The sequence below is a fragment of the Opisthorchis viverrini genome (genome assembly GCF_000715545.1).
Source record: "Opisthorchis viverrini unplaced genomic scaffold opera_v5_193, whole genome shotgun sequence".
Classification (NCBI taxonomy): domain Eukaryota; kingdom Metazoa; phylum Platyhelminthes; class Trematoda; order Opisthorchiida; family Opisthorchiidae; genus Opisthorchis; species Opisthorchis viverrini.
In genome coordinates, this window is record NW_008751853.1 from 471,676 (window position 1) to 483,716 (window position 12,041).

Below are 12,041 nucleotides of genomic sequence, written 5' to 3' on the forward strand. Positions count from 1 at the left end.
CAGGAGAACGATGGGACTAAAACCTCACATCCTTATTGACCTGGGAGAATACTCTGCAAATAAAATGAGACCATTGTATGCCGAGTAGCCAGTGGTGTGAACAAAGGTTCAGAAACTACAAGAGAGTAACGCACCGTCCCTGATTTGAGATAGTTCAGTCGTTATGGCGTGAAGCAACTGACTGGGAGATCCGAACTAAACCCCATGCCTTTCGACTGCTCCTGACTAGATTTGCACAGACCGACAATACCCCGGTCCATGTCACATGGCAGCTATTCACCGAAGGAATATCAATAATTTAGTATTCCGTTGATGTCAAATGAATGCAGAAACACCTGGTATAATTTACGACGGAATAGTACAACCAAAGAGCATTGAATAGAGACTTGGCGTCAAGTTTTCCTGATAACTTATGTTTTCAAACGGTCCAGTAACCCATAGAGTAAAAGAAAACGGAAGAAGAAGACAGATTCAATGTGATGCGGAGTAGCAGAATAAAGTATATGAATGTGATACATGCTGAGATAACAAATACTGAAAGTCAAACTAGGCACAGTATGGTAACGAAAGACATGGAGAGGATGTTTGGAGATGTGTATAAAAATGAACGCTGATTAGTACCTGTTGCTAGAAGTAAGAAATGTAAAAAGTGGTAGTAAAATTCCATGACCATCAGCAAGTAGGTTGAAAATAGGAACACAAGAAATTCCAGATGAAAGGGTGGAAAAAAGGCGCTGAAAAAAGACGGCGTATATCACAGCCTGAGTATGGATATCAATATAACGATCAAACGCTATCGGAGCATGCAATTACGGGCGGTTTCGGCTATTCATCTGTTGGTGGTGAACTAGTTGATGGTGTAGGGTTAAAAGATGTTGATGATTCGACTGTTCGCTGAGCAGGCTCGGGGTTGTGTAAACCCATATTCCGTCTCTCTAAAAGGTGAGGAATGGCATCAGAAATCGTCTGAGAGGTTACGGCAGCTGCGAAATCATTCCCTGTTCCGAATACAGCCTCCGTGCTCTGACCGGCAGCGTGACCAATCAAACGACCAAACCTGTTAAAAAGCAAACCAAACAGACATTGATTGGTAGATGGCTATATCGGAAAATCAAAACTGAGTATAGAGAAGTAGCGCCCACTGGGCCGGCTGCAACCAACCATAACCGCTACAGGATAGAGCAAGCGATATTTTGATAGGCTGATCAAAGCCCGCCTCAAACAAATTAGTTGAGCGAAAACTTGATAGGTAGATAGGATCAGACCCTCTGTTCCAAAGCCTAACGTCTGACAGTTTCAAAATGCAAAGTCCGTTTAAGGCACCCGTGGTGAGGACATTGAATATTAGTAGGTTTCAAGACTAGGTAAATGGCCATTTGTAAATAATCCACAACAGGGGCCTCATTAACAGCTAACGTCAACTGACATGTGAACACTTAGGAACAGGGAGGTCAGGCCAATTGGGGAGGACTTCATTGAAAAAAAGATATTACCTGTATCATGAGTTTTGGGTTGAGTCGTCCACTGCCAAAAAATTGTGGGTTTTCGCACCTAGTTCACGATGAGACAAACGAATAGCCAGAAACAATGAGGTCGTCGGAAGAGGGTGATGGTGAGGACAAAACGTTATGGTAATCGGTGAGATCCGTCGCATACACGACCCGTAATTTACCGCTACGAATGGTTATCAGTGAATGTAGGTGTATCAGCGTATTTCCGTAGAAGACTGAACCTTATCATGTGTGTGCCTCCGTGACTCACACTGAACTGGGGGATGTACGTGTGGCCCTCGCAGAGCCCCTCACATCGGACTGGTCATCGACTAGAGGTCTGAGCAAAATAGTTTTCTAGTACTGCAGGTTGGGGGTTGGAATACTTGTGGTTACTTGCTCCTTAAAAATGTAGGCTGCTCTGAAGGTCATGCATCAGCCACTACTGCCTTGCGATTAAGCTTTTGAGCCAAGGGCTTTGGTTGTGGACCATAGTTATCTTCCTTCCTAAGTCTGGGCGCTCTGGCAGTACCCCAGCTCACGTGGGACCATGAATTCCACACTCACAAATAATCTCAGCCATCGCGTGGTGTCATCAGCCGGGTTACTTTCCTTGAGCAAAGTGCGTAAAATATCCCGGCGGATACGCACAAAAGGGAAAACCACAACGGTATCATCAATATATTCCAGTTCGGTAAGGTTATCGCGCCAGCTGTATGAACACCAGGGTTAAGGAGAGGTTTCAGCGTTCGTCTTATTATCTCATCGAGCACAAAAGTAAATAGGAATGCAGAAAAAGGATATACTGTCGGACACAAGTTAGTGTACGAAAGCCTTTGAAGAGATCCCACATACTATCATGCATTCCGAGACCTGATACAAAGAACTTAGTTTATTGACAAACATCCAGGGTACTTTCTGTAAAGCAGACGTGTCAGGCAGAGCAGACTAGTCAGAAGAGTCCAATCGCCATTGAGATCCAGGAGTACGGAACCTGTGGGTTTTTTTTATACGTATGCCGTTTTTCGAGCACCTAGTCAGCGCAACGCCTCCCAGGACGAAATCCCGCTTGGCGCACTCGCCTCAGTGTCTCACAAGCCATCATAAAGCGACGAAGGACAAGTGACACCAAGGGTCTGGTTGAAACTGCAGTCAACCTGCCAACCCCGCGGTTATCGCATTCACTACGGGTCACTTTTTGAAAGCGGGCATCACCACCGGCTCTTCCCGGTTGTTTGGGACAGTCTTCATTTCCTAGATGCAGGCAAATAGACCATACGAGCGCTGGCTGAGGACTTTACCCTCACCCTTGAAGAATACAACTGAGAGGTTATCCGGACCTGGAGCTCGGTAACACCTTGAAAAAAACATGCAGTCAAAAAACTCGAAGGCCATAGGAGGTTTCAGGGATAGTTTTCCAGTGCAGTTTGACAACATGACTTAGTAGCAGGTGACCACGAGAATCGTTCAGTCCAGCGATCAAGGCGTCCCATTCTATTGAAGGTGGTCTCGCCAGTCTGATGTTTGATGGTTCAGCTGACCGGCGATTTCCTGCGACCGGTCTGACGAATCAAACAAAATAATCCCCAACGTTCTCGGTATTTTTTGCCTCTTCCATTTCATCAGCTTTCCTTGCCCACAAGGTTACACGGTTGGCACATGCGCTGTTTCAAATCACGTGCCACAGGGGGAATCTCCGGTATTGTGCAAGAATGTGATGGTCCCCCTCCAGCACGAATAGACATCTGACGATATAGCAGTTAGGAGAGAGTCCAGAAGACCGTTCTGACAAATTCGCTTAACTTCGGGATTTGCCAGGCTCAGTTGCTACGCGAGTTGTTCCCCCCTTACGTGGCTCTGGGAAACGGAAGAAGCCGACTCCGAACGAGTGCCGGGTCATAATTCACACAAGTGCCCAAAGACGAGTGGCAGCCAGCTATTGATCTGCACCATCATCGACCGAGGACGAAAAGCCTGAGTACTGTCTGTGTGACTCGGACTTCAGAGTTGGCTGCTTGTGACATTCTCTGTGCACGGTTGGTGGCACTGCAAGATATTGCTGTCAACTGATGTCAATGGCGTTATTTGATGTCACTTTCTATCCAGATAATCCCAACCAGTGTGCGAAAGTGCGAGTACTTCGGGTCGACGGTGGTTGGCTAGCACTAAGTCGCTTGTCCATCTAATTTCGTCGTTTTTCCGCCGTAAGACCTTCAATTAAATTATGGTTGTACTGCAGCGAAGACTAATGTTGAACACCGGTGTTGCGCTATCGATGATGATGACCAGTGCTAATCGCGGAAACAGTGCTTCATTGGAATCCAATCAAAACTCGTCCTGTTTCCCCTTTTTGCCTAGTACTGGCTAAAGATAATCAACTGTGTCACCAAGTCTGCAAGAAACGTTAGCAAGTCTGAGGTTATTGGCTTACCATACCCCGCTGGGTCGTGAGGTTGAGTCAAGAGAAAGAACTAATGTATCATGCCTAATTGGAGCACGTTGGAGGAACTAGATGTGATGCACAATTAATGGGAAACAGCTGGGAAAAAGTGTAGACTAGTTCACTCACATGCGCCGTAATTCATCAGAGTTCTCTGCGTGAGGAGTTGCGGATTCCTCGTCCCCATGCCAGAAGTTTGGACGAGCGAAACCGACATCCTGAACTTCGGGTGCGAGAGTGGGGGAAAACATCGGTTCCCATTCGGAGAATATACCATATAGTCCAGAAGCAAATTCATCTGCGGCAGACTGAAGAGCAGAAATTAACTGACGTGCGAACCCCACTCTTCGAGTAGACCGACCGGGAAAATAGTGGGCTGATGAGCGGGAAGTGCTTGAAGCATCTATTCCAGCCTCGCGGTCAGCACGCATTTGTTCCATACAACGGATTGCATCTTGTAGTTCAAGCAAACTCTCCTTATATTGGTTCCGTTCGGCAATAACCCGAGCCATCTCCCGTTTGGTGAAGCAAGCCTCACCCAATTTGGCATTTTGCATACCCTGAAAAGTTGAAGAGGAAGCGTATCAGCTATAATTAATTGGTATACGCTTATCCATCGTCCCAAGAACAGAGTCAGACTATTAAAGGCGGTGTTATATGTAACTAGTAGCATTAACTGGACAGTAAGAGAACAGATCAGTTGTGTGTTACTTTTTCGAACACAGAGGAAAGAAACGCTAAAAAGTGAAAGTTATCCTCGTAAGGCACTGACTCAAATTCGCTTGTAGTAAATCCCGGAACTGGAATAAATATAAAGTGGCTTGAGCGTAAACCAAACCAACCGGGAAACCAGGGCTCGACTCGTACCAAGGAGTCTTTTAAGCTCACTTCGCAGCCGTTCCGCTGCGGACGGAGGTTTTCTCATCAATGCTTCCAGTAAGTGCGAATCAGGAACATATAAACGCAGTGGAACAAGCTACTAGCGTAAAATCGGGAATACTGAAAAAAAAACTGATAGGGTGCCTGGATTAACTCGGTAGTAATCTCAAGGTTTGTGAACTTCCGATCAGGATCTCAGGGAAGATGTACTGTGAATGTTATATCCTTCCACATAATCTAAGATTGACAAGTCTTACTAAGTGACATGAAACGATATCACCCGCGTCAGGACGATCGATCGAAACATATGATGAACAGTTTGTTAAGTTTCGAGACCCACAATCTAAAAGTACAGGCTGTCCGGTTCAAAGAGATCACAGAAGGCATTTTCTAAGTAGTAAGGTTAGTATACGTTCATATCCCCATGGAAAGGTATACTGGGTCTAAGCGCGTTTTTGCGGCTAGCACAGGTCTCTTTGGAACAAACCTGAACTATCAACAATGGTGTCCCTAAATGAGTGCTTAGAACAAAACGGGATGATTCATTTCGAAAGACGTTTGCGCATTGGGAGGTGCCCCCAAGAAAGTAGCCTATTCAATCAGACTGAACAGTATTTCCGGTGCACATGCTACTGCATTCTTAACAACATGGCCTTCCATATTCATGGAAGATACCAACACATGGTACCAAGGCACACTCAAGTCTGTATTCCAAAGTTCATGAAACCCATATTATGGGGGGCTTAATTGTGCATCAAAAAACGAGCAGGATTATTTTGTTTCATGATACACCGTACTTTGTGCACGTTTTGTGGTTGAAAAATTGAAATGAACCGGACTAGACATACCTTCATTCTCAGTCTGATCAGCACTATCTATTTTTTTCGGAAAAGTGCGGCTTTCTTCACGGCTATGACACATAGTAAGCACAAATCCATTGGAAGATATGGATGAGACTGTGCAAAATTTAGAGAACATGAGCCCTAAATTATGAACAGAGAGCCCTATTAGGGTCTGTGTGATCATCGGCCGGGCAGGCCGCGTAGAAATCACCGACGGACTAAATTATTTCGCAAAAATAGAAAGTGAAGAGTGACCTATTCCAGAAATCACAACCAGCCACGTGACGGCGCACGTATGATGGGCTCCACACGGACGTCTTGTTACTTAAAGGAGTCAAACACAAGTCTCGTAGAATTCAATGACAAGGCAGCTGATGACGGTGACACTCGATCGTTTTCCTGTTACTCGCTCTCCGCGGTGACTATATTCAGTTCTCATTCCAGAAAATCCAAAGGAAAACTCCATAACGTATGCTCCTTTTAAATCAGGTGGTCTCAACCATAGACACTTAGGAAAATGTTAACTGGTAAGGCTCAAAGCCACGCAGGAGAGAACGCGATTTCGACCCAGTTTGTCGGTTGTGCACAAATACCAACCCACCGCTATGATGGAAACCTATTCTGTAAAATCCCACAAGCAACAAATGACGAGTGTGAGTGAGCAACGAATATCAATAGGAGGGAAGGCGGCGGATGCAGATGAGTACATTCACAGACACAGCACAGGATAATTTTCGAAAGAGACTACTATTAGTAGAATGTACGGAGTAGCTCCTCTCCCATTTTAGAAGTCACCAGTACATGGTTGGGGTAGCGACGATGGGACTCCTGGTCAATGATGATTTAGCAAGCGAATGTCCCAAACGGCGGCCAACCTACTACTAATTAGGAAAAATCCTACTCTGTCTAACAGCGGTTTTCTTTCGGGGAACTGTTGTAGTAGATTGGTGATTGTCAAGGGATTGGCAACTTACCTCTTGTATGGAAGCAAGGGATCCGCCCGTATAGTCCATGCGGAATCCTTCAGGTTTCTGATTACCTTTAACGTCGTCTGGACGCGCCCCGGCAGATACACGATTGAACGCAACGCAGTCCAATGAACCTGGCAGAGCTGCAGCTTGCCGTTCCAAAGGTGAAATCAGGCTATGGTTTTCACTCTTCGGTGATGTCAAAGTTAGACAGGATGCTGCGTGCTGTAGATTTGATTGAGATGTCATCAGGTCACTGACAACTTCCAAAGGTAGCAGATCTTCCACGTCTTCATACTGTTTTAGACGAGTGTGTAAGTGACTGAGTTGCTTCTGATACGTGTTGATCTGCCGCGCCAAACGATTCGCTTCAGCTTTGGTCTGGTCGCGATTCAAACGCAGATATTCCACTTCTTTCTCTAGCATCATTTTTTCGCTAGGTACAGAGGAGTATGCAAACCATACAAGTGTTCCAGAGATATATGAGCTAAGCATACGACTGCTCATGCAGAAAACAGCTCTATTCGACAAACAACCATTGATCTCCTTAGAAAGGAAAATATCCCACGAGTCATATATGAACCTTTCGACTTTGAGAAGTCATTACTAAATGCTGATCGTTGTACTGTAGCACGCTTTCAGGAGCCAACATAACTGCAACCGGGTCTTTTCTTCTTGGGCTGCCTGAGTAACAGCTCTGTACAAGTGGCAACAACTATACAAGGAGAACTGGGATGAAAATAGGGGCGCGCGTAACAGAATACGTTAATGAGCACACCTTGAACTGTGTAAATCAATCCAATAATCGCCTTTTCTATCACCAGACACCTTATTAAGTATGGCCATTAGGTTGGCATTTATTGAATCTGCAAAGTCGTCACAACTGCAAGACCCCATTTGTTGAACCATAACGAATTCTTATTTATTAACCGATCAAGGCCAGGCCAGGTCAGCGTTTACAAAAATCTCTGGTCACATGTTGTGCCCAACCTGGTCCAAGTAACCTGGTTGTAAATTTTTGCCTTCCGGCAAGAATTTGAATTTCCAATACTTATGTTTGCGTTCGCTTATTTGCTACTAGTACCTGCGTACTGAGGTTGACAAGTGTTCAAAATGGTACTACGTCAGGCATGAAGCGTCTCCTTACTCTATCATTATTTGAATATTCATAACGATTCCTGTCCCAAATCTAATTCCACGCACTGACGTCAAAATCAAAGGAGGATTGTGACATAAGAATCGCACTAGGTTATAAACTGACGTTCTAATGACCCCCGACCATGAAAACTCGATTACGCTTATCCTACACGTCTTTGGTCACCCCGCTCAGAAACAATCGTCCTCTCATATTTAGACGAAATTTTCTGACCATATAAGTTTGTCTCAATACACGCTTTCCAGCGACATGGAGATCCGCTCGTTGCTGTTGTGAGAATAGATGAGTAAGACATCGACCTAGCAGTTCAACGATCCGTTTTTCTCCGCACACCAGCAAGCACGTGCTTCCTTGTTTTTTTTCTGGCTAGGATAGTCGCCTAATAAACAATCCTAACTCATAACCGATGCTATCCAGATGCAATGAGATAACGAACATCGCTGGCGTGATTGTCCGCCATGTTTTGGTTTTTGAACCGACTCTGATTCCAGCATCTTGTGTGGACCATGCACGGAAAGAAAACATGAACTTTCTAGTGGTTTGCTTTACAGGGCGAGAACCAATAGCTGAGCCTTCCGTAACAGCGACGCGCTTGGCTTTCCTGTCTTTGAAGTTATAATCCTTCGTTGGAACTCAAAATGGTGTGGCTTGCATGAATGGGGAAGTGTGCAGGATGACAGAAGACCAAAAATATCGTTGTGGATGACACTGAGGTACGAATCGGTTACAACCTCCTAAATAAAACCCTTTTAGGTAAGGAGCATCGTAGAGTGCAAGACAATATTAGCCAACATTAAGCCCACTCACCCAGAAACGGTATCAAGTTTGCTGATTAGGTCATTTTTCACAACGTTCAGAGCGTTCCTGTGGTTTTAGTGAATAGGGAATACGGGAAAGAAACAATACGACACAAGATAAACATCGTCTTCAAGACATCTAGTAATCGTGCTTCAGGCAACTAAGGTAAAACAGAAAAATCGATAAAAGAACATAAAGACAAAGCCGGAACAACGTTGCCACGATCAGATAATTGTGGCCCTACATTGCCCATAGACTTGGACGTACATTGCAGAAAGCCTAAGCCACTGGCCCCTGAATGCCCAAATTAGGATGAGACAGTTATCCACTGCGTTAGCACTAATACAAAAAGATCGTACATTTTCCTAAATGCTTCGTTACGAGTGCTGGGATATTATTGTGGGCTGGCAATTACCACTTTTATCGAAGTGCCTCAAAAAGACTAGTTATTCACACTATCTATGATAAGGATGCCGTGTGCTTTGCCCCTTAGTGGCGGTATCTTCACTAAGGTGAACGACGACGGCGGGTGTCCGACGTTTAAACCGGATTGAAAGATCAATGGTTGCCCGGATAGGTGAGCTGGCTAAAGCTTGAGTTGGGTCGCCAATCAATCACCCAGTTCAATGACATTCTTCGATGCTGGTATCACAGAAGCGTCCCGCGCATTTCACATATGACAATACAACCAAGAAAATAGTCACCCATCCACCTTGGTGGTTAAATAAACAGCACGCAATTTCATTCCTCAAATATCCAAAAGCTTTACTCTAGTGGATAATAGTGTCTGAGTCTAATATCTGTAGCGTTTTCAACTACATGAGAGAGCGATCTTGATTCATCGCGGTGGCCCACATGATCTTTCTTGCTCGTGTTCATGTGTTTAGCCGAACTGGACAATAGACGGAGAACTGTACCCTAGTTGACACTGTCAGTCTATGGGTCCCTTCACAAATTTATGAAGATACGCAGAGGCATGCGTATCCGAGCTTCAGGGGCAACAAACTGCCCATAGTTCAAGCACAGTTGAGATAACGGATTTTACGGACGAAACATTCTAGGATTTTGAGTATCGACAAATTTCACGAGTCAAAAAAGCCATCGCGAAATGACCACTTTTAACAAAACGAGGTTAGCGATTTAGATACATCCTGTGCACGCAGAGAAGTGAGTTCTATAAAACAACAACGGGTCTCGCAACCACACTGATGGTGGCAGTGTGACCTCAAGGGGGATTGGAATATAGGTAATTCAGACGTCTAACTGAGCTTCCACCGATTCACAAGATTTATTACGGGTAACCAGAATCCGTCACCATTTGTGTAGATAAGGAAACTGGCCAAAGTTGATAGTCACTAGGGTATGAGACAATTATGAAGTCGATTCTTCGCCTGGTAGGAAGTGATCACAACAAAGAAAGTTAAGCGAACAAGACCCCCAGAAATATGTGATGTTATGCTTATTTACAAAGTTATTCTCTGGTCAAATGGTCAAGTGTTGTTTGGAGCCGACGGATGGATTGAGCAGGAAACACTCCATTAACCAAGACAAACACTTCCGAACAACCAGAAAGCAAATGTACCTACTTCTGCTACTTACTTGGTTGCACTTAGCTCTGTATTTTCAGCAATTAGTTTTTCGACTTCCCGCATTATACCTAGACAGAGAAACAAAAACACGGTAAAAGGAAATCAGCTCGTACTCAGATCGCAAGCAAAAACGGCCTTGCAACACATTCCAGTATACTTCCTGAATATGGAATTTCGCAGCTTAACTGATCTCATTGTTGACACCCAAATTCAGAAGAGAAGCACAACAATCAACAAAGGAGCCTTTACGCCAGTTGCCATTGACTATGAGCTCGTAGAAATAAGCGAACCATAACACGTTTAGTCAACCAAGATTCGTCGGTTGCACGTAAGATGGATAGTATTAGGACGAAAGAATTGCACCTTAACATCGGGGACAACCATTCTAAAGTGGACAGAGATACTGAATATAACAGACGAACTGACTGACGACAGCACCCGTTAGCGAAATGAACCACTCGGTTCAGGCAATACCCAGCGGTGATTATTTGAATGTGAGGAACCAATCCCAGAGGGCCATCAAATGCACCTTAGGTGTCGACTTGTGAACCAGACTGGAAGAAATCAGTCAAGAATTCTAGAATGCAACAGGATCGCTCGCGTTGTCATCGTCATCATCATTCTCAGCTGTAATAACCGCGTACTTGTCGTCCAGTGGTTGTAGCTGCCAGTTTCGTTCACCGACGATTCGGGGAGGTGGGGTAGGTAGCTGCGCGTTGGAGCTGATAAATTAGTGCGCAAATACAGCACTGTAGGTGGACTTTTAAGTGGGGGTATTAAAAAGGGAGCTATGCATTGAAGACAATAGCTTGGATGCATGAGCGCCATTGAGGGCACAACTGGGCCATGTCTGAAAATGTCTCTAACCATTGATATGGCCCGTCTCGAGGTCCCCGTCCAGGAAGACGGCAATGACCAGCGCAGGTGAGTTTGCTAGTAATGGCCCCTATATTTCACTGCCAAGTCGTTGTTTGATCGCCTCCGGCTCTCTTCCACCCTTCACGTGGTTGTGCAAAAAGAGCCCTTCGAGAAAGTCCATCGACTGGCATACGCAGCACCTGGCCAAGCCAGCGCAACCTATGCAGTGTGATTAGTTTATCTATCGAGGGCGAGTTACTTCTCCCGAATATCATTCGACGAACTTCAGCATTGCCTTTCTGATCGATATCAGGTTAGACATACACTCTTTGAAAATTTAGTTGGTGTTAATGAGTGTATTCCGTCAACTGTGTAAAATTTGGTGTTCAGGTAGGACATAAGGTTGACGGGAACTCGGGAACCGTACCTAGCCCAAAGAAGGACGATATCGAAGAGTTCCCAGGAACCGTATGTGTAGCACGTTCCGTCAAGTTAAATCTGGCCTACATAAACCATCACGTGCTTGCCCGTTAAGAGTAAATGCATTCCATGAAGCCCCGGTGTTCAAGAGCGCCTGAAAGGACCCCGCAGAGAGAGACTGAAATTAAAGGGGTACTTACCCCTAATCAGAGTGCTGATTGTTATATGTAGAAACATGTTAGTTATGGTTCATGTGATTTGCGCCAACGAGTCTGAGAGCACTGAAAAGCGAATCACATCTACGCTCAGACATAACTTATGCTGGAGCAGGAATACACCGAAAAGCCTCATTGCTTCATTGTCACTGACCTTTCAAGACACCGAAGCCTAAAGGCTCCCCCACTAATATCACCAATAGACCGTCCTGCAGATATAAAATGCACAGATGTGCAACGCTAACGTCGATATGATACCGGATCCCAGCCTATTAGACCTATTGCGCACTTGTGCGTTGTACAGTTAAATAAACAACAGGTGCACTTGAGAGATCGAACTAATAAACACGTCTGTAATGATTGCAGACGCGACCTGTTGGCCATTG

At 45.0% G+C, this 12,041-nt stretch overlaps 1 protein-coding gene across 1 annotated transcript; it reads right to left on the reverse strand.

The window, feature by feature from the left end:
* Nucleotides 1-308: 308 nt before the first annotated feature.
* T265_07999 (hypothetical protein) lies at nucleotides 309-8,667 on the reverse strand (the record flags this gene model as incomplete). Its single annotated transcript, XM_009173680.1, has 4 exons — nucleotides 309-1,057; nucleotides 4,060-4,490; nucleotides 6,626-7,055; nucleotides 8,583-8,667. The coding sequence occupies 3 exons, from the start codon at nucleotides 7,046-7,048 to the stop codon at nucleotides 826-828; spliced, it is 1,086 nt and encodes a 361-aa protein (XP_009171944.1).
* Nucleotides 8,668-12,041: the final 3,374 nt, after the last annotated feature.